We start from the raw sequence: 25018 nt of genomic DNA, 5'->3' as shown, positions 1-25018 counted from the left end.
GTACCCGGCGTTCACACGTGTACCGCTCACAGTCCTCGAAAGGGAAAAGGAAAGGGTGAAAGGGAATGCATTTATGTAGAAAAATGGCATGACATATACACTCTCTTAAAAACACTGACACTTATGCTGTTCATAATTGTCACAGAAAAGGCGTACACCTCCCATTTTCAACAAATCAGGGCAGGTAACGATATCATTCGAGATTATGGTTGGCTTTGTAGTGTGCTATACTGTGAAGTTCATTTTTAAGAGTGTATATGTAACCTTCAACGAGGCCATTCCAGTGCTCATTCGTTCCGCGCACCTCATCAGAATGAAATAGTTCACCTGGTTCTGTCACTTCGATTACTAATATTATAGAACTCAAAAACAGCTTGTGCGATGTTCTTCACGCATAATGCCGTTATACATTGTCGCGACTAGCTCGCTAATATGTTCATGCCGAAGTTGCTCGTTTATTGTCATTATGTCGCGTCCGCATATTTATCAATTGTTACTGTGCTTTTTACGTCGCATTGTGTCCTGCTCACTCCCCTCTTTAATGCCCTCCGGGCCTAGAGGGTATCTGTATAAATAAATAAACGTAAATACCTCTCTAAATGAATTAATATCACTCAAAATGTTTCACGCGCTGTTACTGCGTTTTTGAAATCCCTTTCCTACTTATCCCGGATAAGAAGCAACGCCTTGGTGGTTTGCCAATACGACATTCACACTATCTGTGAGTGCTTACCTGTACTGTGTCCCCTCCCCCCCCCCCTCTCAACCCCGTGCCATATCAGAGCAACTTAGCTGGCCGGGATATCAGGATCGCATTGTTCAACGTGGTTGGGGACTTTGCACATAACCGCACCACACGTACGGAGCTGCGTTAGTCAGACGGCAAGGATTTAGTGAGATGTCTGAGTTGCCACGTAAGTTCAGGATGTAAAGAATATACTATTGAAAGGACGAAAGGATGCTGTACCTGACCAGCAGAAAACTGCTAGTGCAAGCGTGAGTGTGTTTGTTTACCAGTAAAAAAAAAAGTTGGTTCGATACCCCGCCAATATCTGTCTTTCCCTTCTTCTTTTTTTTTTTTTTTTGAGAGACTGCAGTTTTGACAAGATAATGTTGTCTTATTGTGTTCCTCTGTGTCGGGCTTTTTCTTCCGCAATAGAGCTACGCATTTACTTGTAATACTTGTGGCGCTTGAAGTATAACGGTATAGGGAACAAAATGCAATGAGTATTGCGAGCAAAAAAAAAAAAAAAAAACAGTTGCGCGGCCTAGATCACTCCCCCCGCGCCGTCATACACATCCAAAGAATGCGCAGATGCGTGATGCTTGACAACAACAACTTTATCTTGTTTTGTGTGTATATATATATATTCTATGGTATATCGGGGCATTTTATTGTAATTGCTGTAAGTTTTTTTCTGTGCAGCCCTCCATGATGTGGTCTAAGGTCAGAGCGACCCGATTTGAGTTTGAGGCGCCTAGAATATAGATATCAATGCATATATATATATCACCTTCTGTAATCAGTATACGTTCGGAATGCAGAATAGTTATGCAGTTAACCTTTCCTCTTTTTTTTTTTTTTTGCTTTTTGCAGTTGTCTACCTATCCTGCATCTCGACCGGTCGTACTCGCTAGGAGATGTGCCTCGCTGGGCGAGATCGCTGTTGCTGCGCGCAATGAAACTTCTCGGTAAATTCCTCAGTTCCTCAGCACATTCATATCACGAAAAAAAAAAAAAAAAGAACAAAAGCATAAACAACAACAACAATATATATATATATGTATAGATAGGGGAGAAAAGACACCAGAGACTGAAGTAGGGAGTAGGGGAAAGTTATTTATTAAGTTGGCATTTAAACTAAGGGTCTGGGGGAGTCTACGTTTCGGCGGAAGCTCCGCCTTCTTCGGGACTGAGACGAAAATCTATGTACAACGTCTTTTAAAAGGTTACAAAAGTGTCGTCACAGCTGGTACAATTCCACTGCGAGGCAGTCGTCAGTGAGTCATGTTCTGGAAGATTCCGGAAGGTTCCTGGGTCATCGGCCGGGGAGATTACGTGTCAGAGCCTTGGAGTTCCAGAAAGGTCTGGGGTCGCGCTCGTTGAAAACCTGTTGTCCGGGGTGTTCTTAGCGTCATTGTGTCCAGCTGTAAAGAAAAGAAGAAAAGAGGCAGCGGGCACTCCGAGGACATACAGAAAAAAAGTTATCCGGATATGCTTCTTACAGTTGATAGCACTCCTTTATCCTCATTTATTAGAGATTGGAATTTGTAGATCAAGTACGATTCGCGTTGCTCTCTGCAGCGATCGGATGTGAAATTTGACTCTAGAAAAAAAGTGCGACGTTATTAATGGAATGACCGGGTCGACTAAAATGGCGAGAAACCGGGAGGCTACCTTTTTTCGAAACATCTGATCGGTGGTTATTGAATCGAATCCTAAATGAATTTTTACTTTGACCTACATATTGCGCGGAGCATGTTGTACATTGGATGATATAAATAATGTTACTGGAGTTACAGTCAAAGTCGCCGTTGATTTTAAGGGAGAAGTCGGAGTTTGTACTCTTGACCGCTGCCGTGCTTTGCATTGATTTGCATATTTGGCATCTTTTACCATTGCATGGATGGCATCCCACCGTAGGTGTTAATGGTTTGGGAACTTTGGAGTTGACTAGTCTATCTTGGAGGTTGCGGGCACGTCTGTAGGTAACTCTTGGCTCCTCGGCAAATATTTGTCGTGTCCGTTCAGATTGCAGAGGGATGCTATGGTGGCGGTGGAGGATACTGTTAATATTACCCGCGCCTGCACCAAAGGTAAGAACAAGGTTTACGCGGTCGCCCTTGGGTTCGTTGTTGCGTTTACCGAATAAGTTCCTCCGGTCTGTTTGTCGCGCTTTGGACAGAGCGTCTTTTACTAGACTGGGTGGAAAATTACGATTAACGAAGGTCTGCTCTAATTCCTCGAGGTTTTTGTTTAGAACATCGTCGTCCGAGCAGATCCTCCTGTATCGGAGTGCCTGGCTATAAGGAATGGCGAGTTTAGTATGGCGCGGGTGGCAACTGTTAAAGGAAAGGTACTGCTGAGCATCAGTTGGCTTTCGGTACAGGTCAGTGGAAAAACCCTTCTCGGTTAAGGTTACTTTTACATCTAGGAAATTAACAGTCGTTGCCGAGAAGGAGTGGGTGAACTTCATGGCGGGGTGTACCAGGTTGAAATCGCGAATGAATCCTGTGAGATCTTCTTCGGAGTGTGGCCAAACCATGAATATGTCGTCCAAGAAGCGTTTGTATAGACTAGGTTTTTTGTCGCGCACGGCTAGAAATTTTTCCTCTAGTGCACCCATGAAAATATTTGCGTACGTTGGTGCCATCTTAGTTCCCATAGCTGTGCCATTTATTTGTAGATAGTGGCGGCCGTCAAATTCGAAGTTATTATTTTTGAGGATCAAGTTGAGTAGAGTTGGTAATACAGATGGGTCAACCGCGCGATCGGAGTACTTCAGATACGCCGCCTCCGCTGCTAGCACGCCATCCTCATGTGGGATGTTAGTGTAAAGGGAGGTAACGTCTAGCGTTACAAGCAAGCTTGCATTGGGTGGTTCACATTTGCTAAGTATTTCGAGGAAATGGTTGGTGTCCTTAATATATGAGGGTAATCGGGGTAATCGGGGACCACCTCCTTAAAGATATACCCCCCCGGGGTATATCTTTAAGGAGGTGGTCAACGAAGCTAGAAATTTTCTCAGTGGCGGTGCCGAGTGAGGAAACTATAGGTCGCCCTGGGTTTCCTGGTTTATGGATTTTCGGTAACATGTAGAACCTGCCTGGTTTAGGGTTTTGGGGGGCTAGAAATTCATATAGGCAGGAGTCGATTATTTCACGCGCTTTTAAGGATTTTAGGGTTTTGGTGATTTCGGCAGCTATCTTATTTGTTGGATCACTGTGAAGCGGCTCATAGAACGTGTTACAGCCCAGTTGTCGGAAGCCCTCGTTAAGGTAGTCCTGTTTGTCCATCACCACGATTGCCCCTCCCTTGTCTGCCCTTTTGATAATGATATCGCCAGGGTTCTGTAAGTCGGAGAGGCTGCGCTGCTCAGCTGCTGTTAAATTTGGTTTAGTTTTGCGGTTACATAGATTGTTGTATGCGCCAAGTACATCCCTTTGAACAGCTTTGATGTACATATCCAGGGCTTTGTCGCGGTTGGCATCGGGTGTGAAATCAGAAGTTGGTTTAAAGGGATTCGGATTGGAGTTAGGTTTGTCGAAAAAATATTCTTTTAGGCGCATACGTCATGCGAAATGGTCCAAATCCAGATGGAGTTGATATTCATTTAGTTTAGCGTTGTTGGGGCAGAATGACAGACCCCGATTTAGAAGTGAGAATTCTGAGTCGGTGAGGGTGCGGGATGACAAGTTCACAACGTTTTGTGATACAGTTACAGGTTGTTGGACGGAAGAGGCCGCACCATCCAATTCACCATCATGGTCACGTGGAAGTTGGGGCAGTAATAATTGAGTAGAGGTTGTTTATTTACCGATATACTTTCTGGGGGCGTTTCATTACTATCAGCTAAAATAGGTGAGCATACTCCGTCCCTGGCAAGCTTTTTGCGTTTAGTTCCCTATACGAACTGTTCACGGGACCTGCAAAATTTTGACAATTCTTCTTGATGGGCGTCGGATAATGTCGTGGTATCGTGGATGATTTTCGCTTCCCGAGAAAGTTCGTTAATAGAGTCATCGCAATGAGAGATTAGTACATCTATGAGCGCAGTAGAGGCATTTTGAACGATGTTATTCCACTGACGGGAAAGTCTATCATCGAGGGGGAATGTCGGGTTCACTTACTAAGGTTCACTAACCTTAACCGAGAAGGGTTTTTCCACTGACCTGTACCGAAAGCCAACTGATGCTCAGCAGTACCTTTCCTTTAACAGTTGCCACCCGCGCCATACTAAACTCGCCATTCCTTATAGCCAGGCACTCCGATACAGGAGGATCTGCTCGGACGACGATGTTCTAAACAAAAACCTCGAGGAATTAGAGCAGACCTTCGTTAATCGTAATTTTCCACCCAGTCTAGTAAAAGACGCTCTGTCCAAAGCACGACAAACAGACCGGAGGAACTTATTCGGTAAACGCAACAACGAACCCAAGGGCGACCGCGTAAACCTTGTTCTTACCTTTGGTGCAGGCGCGGGTAATATTAACAGTATCGTCCACCGCCACCATAGCATCCCTCTGCAATCTGAACGGACACGACAAATATTTGCCGAGGAGCCAAGAGTTACCTACAGACCTGCCCGCAACCTCCAAGACAGACTAGTGAACTCCAAAGTTCCCAAACCATTAACACCTACGGTGGGATGCCATCCATGCAATGGTAAAAGATGCCAAATATGCAAATCAATGCAAAGCACGGCAGCGGTCAAGAGTACAAACTCCGACTTCTCCCTTAAAATCAACGGCGACTTTGACTGTAACTCCAGTAACATTATTTATATCATCCAATGTACAACATGCTCCGCGCAATATGTAGGTCAAAGTAAAAATTCATTTAGGATTCGATTCAATAACCACCGATCAGATGTTTCGAAAAAAGGTACCTCCCGGTTTCTCGCCATTTTAGTCGACCCGGTCATTCCATTAATAACGTCGCACTTTTTATTCTAGAGTCAAATTTCACATCCGATCGCTGCAGAGAGCAACGCGAATCGTACTTGATCTACAAATTCCAATCTCTAATAAATGAGGATAAAGGAGTGCTATCAACTGTAAGAAGCATATCCGGATAACTTTTTTTTCTGTATGTCCTCGGAGTGCCCGCTGCCTCTTTTCTTCTTTTCTTTACAGCTGGACACAATGACGCTAAGAACACCCCGGACAACAGGTTTTCAACGAGCGCGACCCCAGGCCTTTCTGGAACCCAAGGCTCTGACACGTAATCTCCCCGGCCGATGACCCAGGAACCTTCCGGAATCTTCCAGAACATGACTCACTGACGACTGCCTCGCAGTGGAATTGTACCAGCTGTGACGACACTTTTGTAACCTTTTAAAAGACGTTGTACATAGATTTTCGTCTCAGTCCCGAAGAAGGCGGAGCTTCCGCCGAAACGTAGACTCCCCCAGACCCTTAGTTTAAATGCCAACTTAATAAATAACTTTCCCCTACTCCCTACTTCAGTCTCTGGTGTCTTTTCTCCCCTATCTATATTCGACATCCTGGTCGTTCGAACCTCAATTTTGTAGTATATATATATGTATATATATATATAGATACTCACTGAACGATGCGACAGCACCAGAGGACACGTGTTTCGCCGTGTTTGCGGCTCGTCGGCCCTGGGTAGCTGCGCATCGTTCGGGATTGGCAAACCAGGGGCATTGAGGAGTGCTCAGTCACCCTCCCAGGTGTATATCGCTCGCTGAGTGACCCCTGGTTTGCCAATCCCGAACGATGCGCAGCTACCCAGGGCGGACGAGCCGCAAACACGGCGAAACACGTGTCCTCTGGTGCTGTCGCATCGTTCAATGAGTATCTGTTTCTCTACGTGCAGCCATAGAAGCCATTTTAATCTGTAAGTTTGAATTTCAAACACGTCTAGCATGATTTACTTATTTTTTTAATGGCTTTTCCCCCTTTTTATAATTCACTGGCTTGCACTGTGGCATTGAGGAGTGCTCAGTCACCCTCCCAGGTGTATATCGCTCGCTGAGTGACCCCTGGTTTGCCAATCCCGAACGATGCGCAGCTACCCAGGGCGGACGAGCCGCAAACACGGCGAAACACGTGTCCTCTGGTGCTGTCGCATCGTTCAATGAGTATCTGTTTCTCTACGTGCAGCCATAGAAGCCATTTTAATCTGTAAGTTTGAATTTCAAACACGTCTAGCATGATTTACTTATTTTTTTAATGGCTTTTCCCCCTTTTTATAATTCACTGGCTTGCACTGTGGCATTGAGGAGTGCTCAGTCACCCTCCCAGGTGTATATCGCTCGCTGAGTGACCCCTGGTTTGCCAATCCCGAACGATGCGCAGCTACCCAGGGCCGACGAGCCGCAAACACGGCGAAACACGTGTCCTCTGGTGCTGTCGCATCGTTCAATGAGTATCTGTTTCTCTACGTGCAGCCATAGAAGCCATTTTAATCTGTAAGTTTGAATTTCAAACACGTCTAGCATCATTTACTTATTTTTTTAATGGCTTTTCCCCCTTTTTATAATTCACTGGCTTGCACTGTGGCATTGAGGAGTGCTCAGTCACCCTCCCAGGTGTATATCGCTCGCTGAGTGACCCCTGGTTTGCCAATCCCGAACGATGCGCAGCTACCCAGGGCCGACGAGCCGCAAACACGGCGAAACACGTGTCCTCTGATTCTGTCGCATCGTTCAATGAGTATCTGTTTCTCTACGTGCAGCCATAGAAGCCATTTTAATCTGTAAGTTTGAATTTCAAACACGTCTAGCATCATTTACTTATTTTTTTAATGGCTTTTCCCCCTTTTTTATAATTCACTGGCTTGCACTGTGGCATTGAGGAGTGCTCAGTCACCCTCCCAAGTGTATGTCGCTCGCTGAGTGACCCCTGGTTTGCCAATCACGAACGATGCGCAGCTACCCAGGGCCGACGAGCCGCAAACACGGCGAAACACGTGTCCTCTGGTGCTGTCGCATCGTTCAATGAGTATATGTTTCTCTACGTGCAGCCATAGAAGCCATTTTAATCTGTAAGTTTGAATTTCAAACACGTCTAGCATCATTTACTTATTTTTTTAATGGCTTTTCCCCCTTTTTATAATTCACTGGCTTGCACCCACCGTAACAAATATAGGCATGTATTTCCGAAGGCAGTGAATACACACAGTACACTGCCATTTTCATGCTGCTCTGCGAACCAACGGGGACCGGAAATGGCAAAAACGAAACCACCCGCCATTCCATGCTCTGGTCTGCCGAGTTTCGTGATAATAAAGTCACGAACGAACGGCAGCACACAAGCAACTGGCGTAGTGGGAAGATATTCACTGCTTATTTATTTAACAAATACATATGAGATACGCACATAGTACGCCGAATTTAGATAGCAAGTGATCAATTTAGGAAAACGAGCACGTCAAGTTTAGCGGAATGAAGCAGCCAACGGAAGGCAACACCTTCCATGACCAACGGATGGCAGCTCCCGCGTGGTCACGCTTTTTTGAGCGAGTCCGACCCCCCTGGCACAGCGCAAGCATGTATAAGCGAGCGGCGCGTGAGCTGCGAAGACGAAACAAAGAACAAAGGCGCGGGCCCTTCTCTACGTGATCGCGAGGATCGGGTAGGCCGTCCGCGGCTACTTTCATCGACTGTTTTTATAAATCCCATTCGGCAGGCATATATCGCGGCGCATTTTATAATTTATATTTTGCATGGTGACCGCTCGTGGACAGCTTGACAGACGAAGCATGGTTTCGAGCTTAAATGTCATGTTAAATGTCACCTCATTGCTTCTTTAAGCCAGCTCTATTTCATGACTCCTATGTCTTGCCAATTTTCCCGTTCAATTACAGGCCCTACGGACTGACTTACCATGGCTGCTGCATCAGCTGGCGTCGTCGTCGGTGAGATGGCAGCCCTTGAAGACCTTCAAAAAGAGGTGCACGTCGCAATACGAGAAAGAGGTTTCTCCAGAGCGTCCAGAGAACGTTGCATCGAAAGGGTGAAACGCTGCCTTGATGCTGTACCCGCTCATGTCGAGAGGATATGGCCTGACCATGACACACAGTCCAGACCTTCTGCAATGTGCCAAGCAATTAGACAGAAGGCATTTGATGTCTACTGCCTTCTCTTGTCCCGCGGGTGTCAGTTCAAAAATGCCAGGGAACGAATGAAATGCTTTGATGACGTAGGACCAATACAAAAATCGGAGCTTCAGTACCAGTTAACTCGTTTCGCACGGCGTAACCAGGACGCTCACGTGGACTACCTCAAAAGTAGGTCTTTCAGCGTACCACCTCACGATGGCTTTACCGAGGAAGTCGACAGCCTGTACAGGGAACTTGATGGAGATGCCCTGATAAGAACGGTTCTCCAAGTAGCAGCTACATCAGGGTACCTACGCATCTTTTTTGATTTTGCCAGAGAAGATGTTCAGTGCATGGCCGCGCTGCGTAATGAACAGACTTATGGATTGACCGATCCCGAGAGACATACTATCTATATCGCGGCAAACAGGAATCGAGGGGACGTTCTCGGTACATTGGCACATGAACTGTGCCACTTGGCAGTTTCCTTGGCTTACGAAAATGGAGGCAAACCTTATCGGTCGGACGATCGTCAGGGTCGAGAGCACTATCAGAGTGTCCTTGAAGAGACGATGGGAAGAAACCCTGAAGAAATTATCTTGAGAGACGCATTCGAAAGCGAAAAATCGGAAGAGGAGCTGATCGTGAGAGTGCCACACGTTCTCGCGAAATATGGGCATGGCGGTGTTAATCGTCTGAACGAGAATGCACCGAGCTTGTTCCAACATTTCAAGAGTGTTTTCATTCCGGACATGGAAAATTACCTCATCAGATTTCGCGGTGAAATAGATGACAAGAAAACGAGCCATACAAATGCAAAATTAGGCAAAGCTTGCAAGACTGATGACCTTGGGGTCACCTTTACGGAGGTCCCTAGCCAAGAAGAGTTGGTGGACGTCCCGCTCCTCGTACTCACCGCTCCAAACTTGACTCTCCTGGAAGTAATGGTTCACGACCTCCTGAAGGCAACGAAACTGTCGTACCTGTTCCTCGAAGCACAAAAGTGGAACGATGCGGTGGAAACGCTGTTGTCAAAGGACAAGTGCGACGTTGTGCTCCTCAGCAACCCAAGTAACGCTGTACCAGAAGACAGCTGCGACCGAATGGCAGACATCTTAAGCGAGTTAAGTGAAACGCGGGGAACGAGAGTTATTCACCTCACTACGAACGAACAGATGGATCTCGTAGCGAAAACATTGAGAAGACAGTCATTTTTGAGTATCAACACGGTGTCACATGAACAGAGGAAAGCTTGCTTTCTAAACGTTGCGGAAGACTGTAAAAGGAACGTTTTGAGGCGTTCCTGGATCAACTTCCAGGGCTCCCGCGAAAGACTCTCAAAATGGGAAGAGACGGATCTCAACAGTCTTCTCAGTGCCATGGATGAAGACACTTTTATGGCTTTGTGCCAGTCCAACGAACTTAATGTAGGTCCGCAATTACGGAGAGACACCGAAGGATATTATGTGACGAGAACGTGTCAGAGATGGAGCTCCTACAAAGAGACACATTTAATGGAAACAAATGAGAAGATCATTGCTGTCACCGGCGCCCCAGGAATGGGTAAGACTAGGCTGGCGTCTAGAATAGCTAAAATGATAAAAGAAAGCGGAAACAGAGAATGGGTGCTCCACGTCGACCTCCCGAAAGTCAGCAAAAAGCTCAAGGCGCTGAATGCCGAAGATGCCTGCGGTGACCTAGAGAATTTCGCAGAAGTATGCGGAGTGAAAAAAGCTGGATTTGAGTTTGCTCTCTTCAAGAAGACCATCAGAGAAGGCAGTCCTTTCAAGGTTGTGCTTATCTTGGATGCTGTGGATGAAATGTGCGAAGATGATCGTAAAAAGCTCTTACGCTTTTTACACCTTCTTGTTCTGGTTCGCAAAGAAGTTTCCAAGGTGTTCGTCTTCAGCCGGTCTGTGTTCAAGGATGAACTACGAGAAGCTTTGTCATCAGAACCTTACGAACTTCTGCCTTTCACGGTGCAAGAACAAGAGACATTCCTTAAACAGTACAAGGAGAGAACAACCCAGGGTCCAGTTACACACCAAGAACCTTCTGCTGTGCATAGGTTACAAGACGTATGGCGCCTGTTAAAGGATGACGAAACGTTACTAGGCATACCATTTTTCCTCCGCATGGTAGCAGCTCTAGATCACGGAGAAGTTTTTGACGACATTGATTCTGATGTGCTAAGAAAGGTATTCGAGTCCACTGGCAGCGAAAGGTACCTCAGTATTTACGAGCTGGCTACAGAATATAGGTACTTGCAGCACAGAAAAGAAAAAAAGAAAGAAGACATTAGCAGAGCTTGCGTGGAAGACGATGACGTCATTTTGAAGGGACATTTCTACAGCAGTCACCGTGCACTCGCGATGAAGGCTGTCTTCGATAAGAAATTGTGTGAAGATCTTCTGCATGAAGACGAGAAAGAGTCCATGAGTCTTCTAAATAAAGTATCAAAAAATCTCTTAAAGCACGGTCTTCTAGACGGACTACGCGACGATAGACCTGTGTTCAGTCCCCAAAGCATAGCAGAGTTTTGGGCAGCAGAACGTCTCTTCGGCAAGATATCTTCCAGTGGAAGCGATACTTTGCACCGTTTCGTATTCAGCATGTATGGACAAGGTAGTTGCAAAAGAGTTACGGGATTTTTCGACAGCTTCGGAATGAAATCAAATGAATTTCATTTTGCCGTTATGAACAGAAACGTGTCATATTTAAGAAATTGTGCCCGTGACCAGGACCGTGACAAGCTTGAACGAAATCAATGGCACATCGCCGCACTGCATGCTGACGAAGACACTATATCGGTGCTTTCTTCTACTGAAACGAGATCACTAGAAGAGAAAGACAAGTTAGGTGTTACACCGTATGACTATGTGCTTCAACTACACGAGTGGACTAGACTGCACTCAATCTGCTCTCAGTGTAGTAACGGAGGTGTCTGCATTGCACCTGTGAACAACTCTTCACCGCACTTCGTTGAGCGTGAGCTGAAGGATCTGCAACAGTGGCTTCTGCGTGAACAGCGTGTTTATTGTCCTAGTAGATCTTCTGGTAAGGCACTGTTTTTTCACGTCGAGTCACCGGTGGCACTGAAAAGGCTTACGTCTTCCTGCTGTCACTATTGCTGGCAAACAGAACGTATTTCTAGAGTTCTAGATGAAACAAGACACAGAGTGCCATACGAGAACGACAACCACGCCGTCTGGACTGCTGTGACAAAGCACGTTCCGCACTCCATCGTAGATAATACCGACAGGGCTGCATGCGCGCACCCTGGAGCTAAATGTCAGTGCTGGGCCGTCTTGATGTTCGTGCTACCTGACCCGAATCGCTCGGGCCTGTATGAAGTGCAACGAGGGTTGCAATTCATTCACATGTGGTTTGGTCTAAGTACCGGCTGCCGAAAAAGCGAGAAAACTGCGAGCGCTCAGCGATCCGATACTAGCCCTACAGATGACGAAGAGTCTTCGGATAAATGGATAGACAATCGAACGAATATCCACAAGGCCATAGATGAAAGGAATGTTGATGGTGTCAAAAAGTGTCTCCAGTTCGCCCCCCATCTCAAGCTCTGGCTGCATCCGTCAAGTGACGAGACAGCGCTCCACCGTGCGGTTAAAAAACAAAGGATGTCCATTTACCGCCTTCTACGGGAACACGGGTGCATCATGAGAGACGAAGAAACGGCAGATTGCTGTCACGAAACCGCAAACGTTGAAGCCTTTACGCACCGGTTCTACGATGACAACACGCTTCAAACGCTGAGAAGTCACACAGAAAGCCGCCCAGAAACCGCAGACAACGAGCGAAGAACAGATGACTTCTATCACGCCTTACAGGCTAATGATTTGCTCAGGCCCATGCTCAGTGTATCAGGGACATCACAACGTGTGAACGTCATCCTGAATTACGATATGGAGAGCATTGACACAGTCGAGGGGGCCCTGGAAAACCCCAACCATGGTTTCGCTAATTTGGAGACAGAAACTATTTGCGTCGCGGCTAAGAGGGATAAAGGTGAAGTTCTTGGAACTCTTTCCCACGAGTTCGGTCATTTGGCCCTCCAGTTCGTTTACAGAAATGGTGGTAAGCCATACTTGCTAACAGACAGGGAAAGGGAACTGCTCTATGACACAATACTATATAACATCAGGAAGAACCAAGATAAAATGGACTCGCTTCTTAAAGACTTGCCGAGAGAGCACGATAAGGAAGAACTAATTGCCTATGTTCCTCATCTCCTCGCCCAGTATGGTAGCCCCGGGGGTGAAAACATTTTGGAGAAGGAAGCACCAGAACTCTTCGATTTCTTTAAGAACGTGGTCATCCCCGATATGATCGCTTACACGAAAAACAGGTTCCCTACGCGAGATCAAGCGAGAATCGAGGTCGAAAATCGACGTCTTAGACACGCCGATCAAACGGAAGACCGTCAGGTGAAGTTAAAGAGAGATCTCGACTACCGTGACCTTCCAGATGCTCCAATTCTCATCCTTACGGCTCCGCACTTGACAGTGCTAGAAATAATGGCTTACAACGCTGTTAAGTCTACAGAGCAGACGCACCTGTTTTTCATGTCTTCGCAGTGGAACCCTAGGCTCCAAGATGTTTTGCTTTCAAACTGTTGCAAGTGTGTGTTGATAACTTGTGATCAGGACGCAGATATCCAGAACATGCTCGAACTCTTGATTGAGCTAAATGAAGTGGCTGGCACGAAGGTGATATTACTCGCACAGGAAGACAATGTCAAGAACATGGTCCGAAGGCTTGAGGGGCACCCTTTCCTCGCGAACGTTCACAAGGTCATGAATGTTTCATGCGCCCATTTGGACACGGTTAAGGAAGACACAAAACGTGAAATTCTGCGAACATCGCGAATATGCTTCCAAGGTTCTCCGAGACTGCTGTCGCTTGAAGACCTGCTAGATTTAGATGACGACGTTCAAATCCCCGATGAAGTTACCTCTTTACTGTCTTGCCAGGCCAAAACGATTGATATAGGAATGCCTGTTCCACGACTTGACCAACGTGAGTGTTATGTTGAGCGAAAGTGTCACAGATGTAATGCAGTTGACATCAAAAATCTTCCATCCAGCTCTGATGAGGCCTTTGCATTCTGTGGAGATAAAATCTCAAAAATTCGACGTGTCCTGCCTCCTGGACAGCATATTTATTATTTTCACTTCGTACAGAAGTTTGACAGGTATGTGTATCTTGATAGCATTGATGAATATAGGGTCCTGGTGAACACGAAGTTCTATAAAGAGAAAGTCGTGCACCTACTTCAGTATGACGCTTCATCCCAAAGCTTCCTCTTGATCAAGTCCAATGGTCCTACGAGTCACCTTCCAGTTACAGGAAAACATACCTGTAGTGAGGTTGATCTGGTGAACAAGGAGGGGGTTGTAGTTGTCTGCGGATTACCAGGGATGGGAAAAACTTCGCTTGCACTTCGGCTGTGCAACATGACCAAAGAGAAAAATGAGAAGAACTGGGTGTTGTACGTTGACCTTTCGAAAATGAACCGATCATTAAGATCGCTGGAAATAGGTGATGCACCCGGGCTACTCATGCGATTTGCGGCGCTATGTGGCGTGAAAGAAAAAGGGCTCGAGTTTATGTTATTCCAACGAAGCATCAAGACTGGAAGCCCTTTCAAAGTGACAGCATTTTTTGACGCGTTTGACGAAGTCGAAGAAAGCAGTCGGAAAAATGTCCTCCTCGTCACAAAGCTCTTGACAAGCACAAAGGCATGCACCGTATTTATTTTCAGCCGCAACGTCTTCAAGACTGTGTTACAGGACACCTTACAAGTGGTACCCTTTGAGCTATGTCCGCTCGAAGATAAAATGGCATTAGAAACAGCTCGCGATGAAGTATGCCTGAAACGACAAATGGTGCAGGTCGCATTGCTGGCGATGGGGCGAGAACTTTCACGAAATCCTCTCCTACTACGAATGACAATGGGGCTAATAGAAGACAAAATCCCGGATGATTTCTTGATTTCACTCGAAATTCGAACTGGTTGTAATGAAAACATTGCAACGTTGTTCAGAAAGCTTGTAGAGTACAAGTGCATGATTTACAAAAAAGAAAAAAGAAGTGACGATGTGCTCCTTCCCGCTGTGCAAGACGACTATGATGTGTTGGGAAAACAGTTCTACCATGACCACGAGCTCCTTGCTGCTATGGCTACGTTGGGTGACGAACTCAGCAAGCAGGTGCTGACTGATGAAGAACGGGAAGAACTGGAGACACGTGTAATGAAGCTTGTCCCTGAGAATCGTTTGAGACAAGGCTTTATTGATGGAGAAATCAATGGGCACGCTGTGTTTGTAAGCGAGACATTTGAAGCGTACTTCACGGCACGGCTGCTCTCCTGCAAGGTAAGCACAAAAAGGAGTCCCAACACTACGAGAATTGTTCGAGACATGTACTCGGGTGCTACCTATGGACGCTGTATTGTTCATCTCGGTTGTCTTGAAGAAGCCATCTCCATGAGCGTTGCAGCCCTGAAGGACTTCAGGGCCACGTGCCCGACACCCAGCAGCACATCCACGTTTGTTGAGCAACAGACCTCAATAGACGTTGCCAGCAAGAAGGTTTCCCAAGGAATGGAAGAGCAACGCAATTACGAGCAATACCTCGACATCCTGCGTTACCTAGAGAAAGCCATCTACAAACACCTTGAGCCCTTCATGTTGATTACACCAACAACGTGTTCGAAGTCCAGGACTCGATTCAGCGTACGCATTGTTGGTACAGATAACGTCGAATCCGAGAGTCTCACCGAGGTAGAGTCTGATCAATGCAGCTACCAGCAGACCAAAACTCAAGAAGACCTTCCTGTCTGTCGTCTCGAGGACGCGATGTTAGACAGCTTTGAAATCCTGGGCGACTTGATCGCAAAACACTCGAAATACGATGAAGAGCAGAACGTCCTCGATCTGAAATTCTGGGAAAGTATTCTGGAAGCCTTTAAGCTGGGTGACAACATCGGCGTCCTCAGCAAATTCCGTACCTTTGTGCACAGCGCGGCTACTATCTTGGGGCGCCTCAGAGATACGTACTCAAAATTGAGTTCTACAGGCGATGAAGCTGATGTAGAGAGGAAGCGCATCGTGGACAAGTCCTCGCAAGTCTTGACATTCTTTGATAGTTCCGGAGCTGCATGTTGCTCGATTCATACCGCCATCATCAATGGTGACTCTGTGGATATCAATGAAGAAAGTATGAACATGCTTGACGAGCATGGAAGAACTCCGCTTCATGTGGCAGCATTGTATGCCAGCCCAGAGACCTTGAAGAACCTTCCACTGACTGACAAGCTGCCCCGTAAAGACTTGTTGGGCATGACGCCGCTGATGTACGCCGACATAACCTGTGCATGGCGTCGCTTAGATATACTATGTGAGCGTCACAAGGACGACAGCATCAAGTGGGACGATCAGATTTCGACAGTACGTAGAAATATTAGGACAGAAAATCGCCTCGACAGGTCTGTGCTGTGCGAGTGTATCGAAATGGAATTGCACCATCTCTTAAGCATAATCCTCAGTCAGTTTTGCTCATTGGTTTATCACGGCGAGGAGAGAAACAAAACTCCGGAACGTGTACGTGTCGATTCCAAAAGGGGCGATCGTGGTGAGACTCCTCTCTTCAGGGCTAAGTCGTCGAACGTTTTCCTGCTTCTTCTCCCTTACTCTAATCTTGAGGCCGTGGAGAGCGGGAAGCGTACACTACTGCATCAATGTGCCATGAAAGGACGTGTGGACATTGCCAAACGTGTTCTCATTCGGTTCGCGACCAGCGGAGGTGAGACGTGGCTCGATACGCCGCTTGGCTTGGCCGTTCGGTACTGGCAACACAATGTCGTGAATCTGCTGATACCACATTTCCCTGCTGACGTTGAGGCTATTTGTATGAGGCTGCATGTATGGATAGACTCCGCAACTCGGCTCTACGAACGCCACCTCTCAATATTGAAGTTGCTTCATCCTCATTCAAGCGGTTTATTTCAACAAGGTGTTCCTAACACAATCACGATGTGTAATGACTGTGACTCTATTTTATACTTACTTCCTTATTTGAACGTCCATGCTACTGTTTTTGATCGGTATGATCACTATGAATTATTCGAACATTCTGAGAGCTATTATCGCAAACGCAGGGGCATGGGGACGTTGCGCATTATTAAGGTGATAAAGCTGTTTCTCTTGCATTCACTCGTAAGTGACTGGGCAATGTTCATGGCAGGCGCTGATGACGAGAATTTATGTGACATTATAAAACCGGTGCTTCCACATTGTGACGTTAGCGAGATATGCAACCTGGTGCAGTTCTTAGAGCCACGTAAAGGCAGAGAATACGTGCTTCAAGTATTACGCCGAATGAAACATAAAGTATCACGATGTGATGTGGTGTGATGTGATGTGAATAAAGAAAAAAAAGGAGTATTACCTTAACGCGTCTCCGGAAGAGTTTGTACGATGGAAGATTGAAAATGTCGTAGTTCCAACTCTGTACTGAACTCAACCTCTGAAACAATAAAATCTTGTTGGTGACTGTTGATGGTTTGGCAAGCAAGGACGAAATAACGCATGAACAAAGATACGATCGAGCTTTACCTTGGCTCCGCTTTTTACATTCTTTTCGTTCACATACGGCTTGTGCTTATATTTAGGGAGTTACTTTTTCGGGTTAAACCCGATTCTGCCCGGTTACTGGCCCCCGAACTGACCTCCGACCAATTCGGGTTAAACCCGATTTCTCCCCGAATCCCAATCACTATGAAATTCTCAAGTGACGATTCCACTGAAGACGAACAAAGGTCGCCACGTGTGGCACAGGCAGCAGCTCATATCCTCCAAACGCCCATTTCCACCGACGTCCCAAATCAACCAAAAGCTCATTTCCTCCGAAAAAAATATTCGGAGCTTCTGGGCTTTCGGTTGATCTGGGCACGCGGGTGGCAGTCACTCATATCCCCCAAATGCTCTTTTCATCCGAGCGCCCAGAACCACCGAAAGCGGGATACTTGAAAAGACACGCGCTTCCCCCGTTTAACCGGGAAAGGAGGAAGGGTGAGCGGTTCCTAAGTGTGCGGGAATCCAATGTACAGCTCGAAGCAGAGTTAACTGGAACGCCACTTCGACTGGCGGAGCTAAAGTCGGGGAGAGAGCAACCCTAGCGGCTCTTACGAGAAATAAAGGGAAAACAGTGTTTCGACTGTCCCGCTGTTGCTGCTGGAGCGTCCGCCTTGCCATGAGCTGTTGACTCAGCATTACCCTCAGCTGTAGGTTATCATCGCGATGTTTGTTTGTGTTTGCGGCGATTATGTGAAGGTGTATGTCGGCCGAATCGCACGGATGCGGTGACTTTATCTCATTGATACACGCGAAGGTGGTCGCGTTCGCTCTGTGGGGCATTTTCAAATTTCTGATGAAACAAATGAGGATGCACGGAGTCTAGTGGCAAATTTATTGGATTTGGTGTCCACCTTTGTGTGTTAATGAGATAACAGCATCGCATCCGCGTGATATCGGTCAGCATACGACTATACATAATCGCATCAAACCGAAACAAACGTCGCGATGATAACCACAGTTGATGGTAATGCCGAGTCCACAACTCTTGCCAAGGCGGACACCCTCGCAGCATAATGACGAATTCGGGTGGTCATTTCGTGGCAACTTTTTTTCCAGATCCCGAACAGTCATGTTCGCTTGGTCGAAACAAAGCAATCTCGCATGTTCGCGTGGCGCTTACCGAGCGCCCAGAATTTGCCAGCTAGCACTTTTTTCGCGCGGTCTCGAAACTATCGAGCAGCGGGTTGCCCAACTATATCCGGTGTCGTCACATCCGCACTGCAACGGTGACGAGTGCTCTCATTGGCCCGCACGTCGAAGTTCACGTAATTTAGCAGACGACGGAACCCGAAGACGGGCGACCGCGATGCCCCTAGCGTGATCCAAGTGTACGAACTCTGCCCTGATTCAAAAGGGATGAGGCGAGCCTGATCCTGATCCTGAAACCGCTAGATCCCTGGCACTCAAGTTCGGGTGGCAACTGTCACGTGATCCAGCTCGTTAGCCGACCTAGCAATTTCCGAGCGCTAGGCCGTGTTGCCATAAAATGACCACCCGAATTCGCCATAAGTATATAGGACAGTCGAAACATTATTCCCCTGTATTTCTCCTAAGCGCGGCTAGGGGACCCCTTACAAAAATGAATGTGTCCTTTCTGCAGAGTTTTATTTTATTTATTTATTGATCTTCATCGTTTCCTATACTACATACATAGAACAGAACAGGACTGTGAGGGCGAGCCCTATATGACAGTCCAAACTATAAATACAAGAAGTGTTATATAGGTATAGAGTGAGGAGCACCAAGCAGTTTAACCTGCGACACTGCAAAAAAAAAAAAAAAAGAGCAACAAACTTAAAGAAAATGACTTCTAGTCTTCCGTTTAAACTCGCTGTAATTGTTGATATGACGGAAGCTTTCTGGTAACTTATTCCAGATCTGACAACCAAAACGCAGTAAACCATATATGTCTCAGAAACGTCCACACGATATCCCACTTCGGATTTTCGGATATCCCAGGGACTAGGCTGAATAGCCCGTTGACGTCTCTGGGACAGACAGAGGACCCGTATTTCTTCCACATTTGCTGATCCAGGGAAGGTTCCAGGAAAATCTCTCAGGGATATTTGGACATATAGAGGACATATACAGGACGTATTATTATTATTGTATTTTGTAGCATTTTTTGCAATTTTTACTTATTCTACGGAAAATACTACTCTGCAACAGAGAACCTCGTATCAACGAACTCTTGTTTATTGAGCACAAACCAAGTACAGTGATGTTACATGCACTGTAAGAAACGCTCTTTCTAATAGTACAAAATATGATATTACAACATAAATAGGCTAATTATTAACAATATAGGGTGACACGGATAAGACGCATAATAAGACAATAATGGTCATAATAATAATAATCACGTGATTGCTACGCCACTTGGCAACCGTCGTCCCTGAAAGATAACCAATAACATAGTTAATTCCATCTATTGGGATAGCAGCTCAAACACTGCCATAAATAGGCGTAAAGAACAGACACTCTACAAAAAATGGGAACAAATGCAAGACAGTGACTTACCGCAGTTTCTCTTGCAGTATAGATGGTTACATGCGGAAGCAGCCTAATCACTGGCAGACCCAAGCGACGTCTTCCGGTTTATGCCTGGCTCTTCAGTGTTGTAGAGACACCAGCAACTTTACACATGTGTGAGGCTATCCATGGTTGTGTGTGGGTACTGTAAAACAGTCATGTTTTATTAATCTAGAGTCACATCGCGTCCATGTGACATTTAAGAAAGATAAACGGTCATGCAAAAAACAAGGAACTTTGAAAAACAGTGCTGTCAAACGTGAAAACACAACTGCTATCGTTTATATGAAAGACAACTGTAGCTGAGCCAAGCTTATCTACTAGCAGGCTGCGCATACTTAATAGAATTTGCTTCACAATTGCCTTCATCATCCCCAATCAAATCCTAAATCAAAGAGATGTGAAGAATTGGACTTGCACTTTGTACCTGTACACACACAATCTCACACAGTTCCGCCGTTCGCATGAGTTCGTCAGTGATACGTACCAGACTCCGCAGGTAAAGCAAACTACAGCTGTTTACTCAGATACAAAGCTGTCATTGCTCCACACCTCTACCACATGTGATTGTTGAAAAAAGAACAACGCACAAATCTTCAGTGAGGCAAAAAGAAGAACGAACTCACCTTAACTGCAAAGCCGGAGAACACAGGAACGCTAGCTCTCGCACACCACGGCAATCGTTGTTATGCACAACGTAGTTGTTCGACGTACTGGCCAGTACTGCCTCGATGCTCCCGAGATTCCAGTACAAAATACGCATGATGCTGAGGCTGAGGTTCCAAAGACCCTTTCGTGTAACATGTCATATCCTACCGAACCGCTACGACGACGCGCCTCGCCTGTTTGAAACGGCGGTTGGAGAACGTCGATGGCGATGAGGCAGACGTCGTTACGCTTCGGCTCGCGCTTGTTGGGAACTTCATTCTTGTTATATTCCTCAACATACGTGACCGATCATTATAATTCCCGTGGAAAAGGTAAAATATGTTGTTTTCTCTCTCTCTCTCTCTCTCTTTTGTTTATTGGCTAAGGAGCGATACGTGATGAATCGTTACAAATATGATTAGAAAAGGTATGGATATGAGGGTATAAAATCATTATTATTACTATGAGGAAAGAGTGAGTGAGTGAGAGTGAGGAAAGTACCACATCAAACAGGCCTTCCTCTACATGCGAACGGCACATGAACAAATTGGGTGCGCAGTATGTCGAGTAAAGACGCAACGACTTTTCCGTTCGTGATAAAAGCTGACAATATGTTGAAGTTACAATGTAGAACCCACGCAAATATTTGCTGCGTAAATCTTTAGTTGAGTGGCTCTTGGAAAATCAACGTTGTTCTTTATGTTCACAATCCACCATTGACCAGGTACAGTTGAAATAGCGTTGATTCAGCACTATCTATCTACATACAACATTGCTCAACATTAGTCAACATTAGACAACGTGCACGTTACACCAACAGTCGGTGTTGACTAGCAGCTTATTCTGTGACAGCTTTTTATTTGTTCTGTTGTACATGTCTGAAGTGAGAAGTGATTTATTTAAGGATAGTTTATAACCTTTTTATGCAAAAATTGCCACGTCTGAGAATGCTGGAAATGGCTGTTATCGACGCAATAAATCCTTGTGTGGTAAAGAAATGTCATTGCTGTGATATTCGTAGTATATCCACAGAATATTCACTGGGGGATATTTGTGACGTCTCATGGTGGATATACAGCGGACTTTGTGAGGATACGCGTGACATCTGTGACGTGTGAGACCAATTTGGGAGGTCTGTGGGATATTGATGGTTTGCTGGGAAGTTATCAACGAGAAGTACCCATAGTTAGTTCGTGAGGTGGTTCGGTCTTAGCAGGAGAGACCGATAAGCCTCGGTCGGCAAGGTATTCTACAATAGAATCCAAGGCGCATTGTAACCGGCGTTGGACGGTGTCTCGACGGGTGGCAGAGGTCCATATGCAGATGTCGTCTGCGTACAAAGGGATGCGGGTATGATCACGAAGCTGGGCGGGAAGCGAAGCCATTATAACATTAAAGAGGAGAGGGCTCAATACACTTCCCTGTGGGACACCACGACGGACTGGATGGAAAGCGGTGTCACCTTCCATTGTGCGCACGAAGATGCGTCGGTCAGCTAGAAAGTCCTGGATCCATGAGGCGGCGCAACCTCCTATTTCTGCCTCTTGTAGCGTCGCGACGATGCTAGGTGGGCGTGGGTGCCGCTTATGAGATTCCTGAGAATATATGTTGCGTAAATTGTCGGCTGAGGTTGCCTTCAGCCTTTGCTTGTTGGACTTCAGCGACGAGATCGAGTACGTTGTTAATTGCTGAACGTCCCTGACGAAATCCTGCCATCACCTCAGGAAAAAAGCGCGTGCTCTCCAGGTACCAGTTCAAGCGGCGGAAAACCATGCGAATTGTCTTCGCAACGCAGCTTGTGAGGGCAATCGGGCGAAAGGAATCATTATTATGCGGTGACCTGCCTGGTTTCAGAAGAGGAACAACCATTGCTCTGCTTGACATGGCACGCATCCGTGGCAGAGTTCGAGGAACATGAAAGCACTGATGTTCTGAAGCTGGAACAACATAGAAGGGACAAACACATGCGTGCTTCAGCCATGTTCCTGTAGCTTTTAATGGTAATTGCCTTCTTTTTCTTCTCCGCTGCCTGTATTTCAAATAGGGGGCCGTAAGTGTTGTGCACAGGGAGCATACGCATGAATGTGAATTCAGTGAATGTCAACCTATAAAATTCATTCTTTTTGCTTAGAAAGGTTTCACGATGTTTGTTATTGTGAGGTACTTCCGTTTTTATATTTTTTGTTTGTTTTCGTTTCTGTCCGGTTTTCGTGTGGTGTTCCGCGGTTCTCGTTCGTCATTGCGTGGTTTGGTGTTGTATGGCTCTCGTTTGATTTTTTCCGTTATCGTATTATGTTCTACGAGTGTGTCTGTGTGTATTGCAAAACACACAACCTCGATCCTTATTCTGAAGGGGATCATTATTTTATTCACCACATCACCACCAGCAATGGGGTGGAGTATGGACCCTGGCGAAGAAACTCCCCATTCCACATCTTAAAATAACGTTATTGTCACGAGTGCTTTTGCAGTTGTTCAGCTGTCAGCGTATTTCATTACGGAAATTCGAAGCGCTGTGCACGAAGAGCATGCACATGCATGACTTATCACACACGCTGTAGGAGCGACTGCACATACATGGTTAACAGAGCAGTTTATTTACTTCCACCGTACCTCACAGATTAAAAGAACAGTGGAACAAATTCGCATATTGGCGTAGGTTCTGCATCCGGTTCTTCGGCACAACTGAGTGACTGTGAGGGGAACCTGCAAGCACAAGCGCATTGTTTATAGAAAATACACGGTCTTGAGATTTGTAGGAGCACCCACACATACTTTCTTAGTACGCAATGGCACCAGCGAAGTAGCAATGCAAACAAGTTCGAGTTGTCAGATGCATGCGATACGAATGAACAGATTTTTCCTAAAAATAAAGAGCTTACCTGCGAAAAATTATCCCTCTTTCTCTGTCCGTGTGAAGTGTACTCAAAGCTGCAACAAACTGGCATGACATGCCCTTTAGGGTAAAGTAAATCTTAAAAAATACGGGCCGCCCGGCTTGAACTAAATGCAGACGACAGAATGCGTTGGGCCCACCAATATGGCCGCCGGTGACCACGCTGTGGAGCACCCTATGCGCGACATAGCCACGAACGCTGAAAGTCTGTTCGTGATTGGCAAAGGCCATTGTAAACACGATCCTGATTGGCTGACTCTTAAGTGGGATTCCGCAACAAAATCACCACAACGATTGTGATATAGCAGTGACCCTTGCGGTGTCAGGAACATACATAGGAAATATCGCGTTCCCAAAGTGCGCAGATTTTATTCGAACGAATTATTATCAAGTGAGCACTTCGCCTCTGTGAAGCAAGAGGGCGCTGAAAGCAACACTGCCGACGTCATCCTGCATGGAAGAATACAAGCTTCGTAGCAGACGACAATGCCGGGTAACGTCACAGTATCTTCCTCCGGGTGAACCGCTGTGCGTTTTGCATGTTGGTTTCGGTTTGGTATTGTCATCATTTACGAATTAATTACTCGCACAAAATGGATGTGAATGTTGTATTCGGTACCAAGGGAGGCGGTCCGTGTTCGTATGATGCCCACCCATTTTTTTTTTTTTTTCGAATCCTTCCGAAGTCTCAGTCGACGAGCACGCAGGCTTTCTGTATATCTAGGTGGTGCTGGCACAGCACGCGCTTTTATCTGACGCACTTTTGCATGACCCTGCAATACTCCTGAGAAGCACCACGCTATACACGTCATAGTAACCGTCCACGTAGCGCTAATGGCGTCCTTCGACCCAAATCGGATTTCCGCGGAATTACGTGGAAAACGCCGCGAAATTTCGAGCAAAATACGGAATTCCGCGATCTTTTGGAGCAGATATATATATATATAATTGGGTGTTTACGTCGCGAGACAACTGAGATCATGAGCGACGCCACAGCGGTCGGTCTGTGGATTGCTTTTGCCCACCTGAGGGTTCTTTAACGTGCGATGAAAGCTCATCACACGGCACCCCGTATTTAACGTCCCTCGCGGAAGACGGCGTGTCTAAGCAACTTGTACCCTGCCACCAAGTTGCTGGCGTCCTCGGCCGGGTTCGAACCCGCGATCTCGGGATCAGAAGGCGAACACGCTACCGACTGAGCCACCGAGGCCGGTCTTTTGGAGCAGACATAATACGTTTTGGAACAGAAAGAAATTTATTGCATAACAGTGGAAGGTATTGCAAAACATATCTCTGCTCAAATTTGTCGAGCATTTCCACGAAGTTTCAGGTAACAAAAACATTGGATGCCCAACGGAAATTCGCATTGCTCTTGAACAGGAGAATAAGGAAAGCGAAATGTATAACACAGTGTATGAGAAAACTTCACACTATTAATAAATGCCTCAACTTGTTTTAGTGGAATACAATAGAGCCGCTCTCCTTTTCAGTGCTTTTTGC

The 25018-nt window shown here is 46.2% G+C and overlaps 1 protein-coding gene and 1 long non-coding RNA gene across 3 annotated transcripts; one reads left to right on the top strand and one right to left on the bottom strand.

Moving 5' to 3' along the window:
* The first annotated feature begins 793 nt into the window (after positions 1–793).
* On the top strand, positions 794–20063 carry LOC135386295 (uncharacterized). 2 transcript variants are annotated; one of them, XM_064616123.1, is made up of 5 exons: positions 794–996; positions 1598–1692; positions 8555–13822; positions 13890–13997; positions 19980–20063. In XM_064616123.1, exons 3-5 carry the CDS (start codon positions 8575–8577, stop codon positions 19982–19984), a joined length of 5361 nt encoding a protein of 1786 aa, XP_064472193.1. In that variant the 5' UTR covers positions 794–996; positions 1598–1692; positions 8555–8574; the 3' UTR covers positions 19985–20063. The 2 variants fall into 2 exon arrangements, with proteins under 2 accessions (XP_064472193.1, XP_064472192.1); XM_064616122.1 differs by lacking the exon at positions 19980–20063 and having other exon boundaries at positions 796–996; positions 8555–17359.
* Positions 19623–20859, bottom strand: LOC135386297 (uncharacterized). Its single transcript, XR_010420658.1, has 3 exons — positions 20601–20859; positions 19963–20119; positions 19623–19837 (listed from the first exon to the last, which is right to left on the bottom strand). It is a non-coding gene; the product is annotated as an uncharacterized LOC135386297 (long non-coding RNA).
* Between the last annotated feature and the right edge of the window lie 4159 nt (positions 20860–25018).

Source organism: Ornithodoros turicata, chromosome 2 (assembly GCF_037126465.1).
Source record: "Ornithodoros turicata isolate Travis chromosome 2, ASM3712646v1, whole genome shotgun sequence".
Classification (NCBI taxonomy): Eukaryota; Metazoa; Arthropoda; class Arachnida; order Ixodida; family Argasidae; genus Ornithodoros; species Ornithodoros turicata.
The sequence above is the reverse complement of the archived record's forward strand: the minus strand, read 5'-3'. Positions and strand labels throughout refer to the sequence as shown.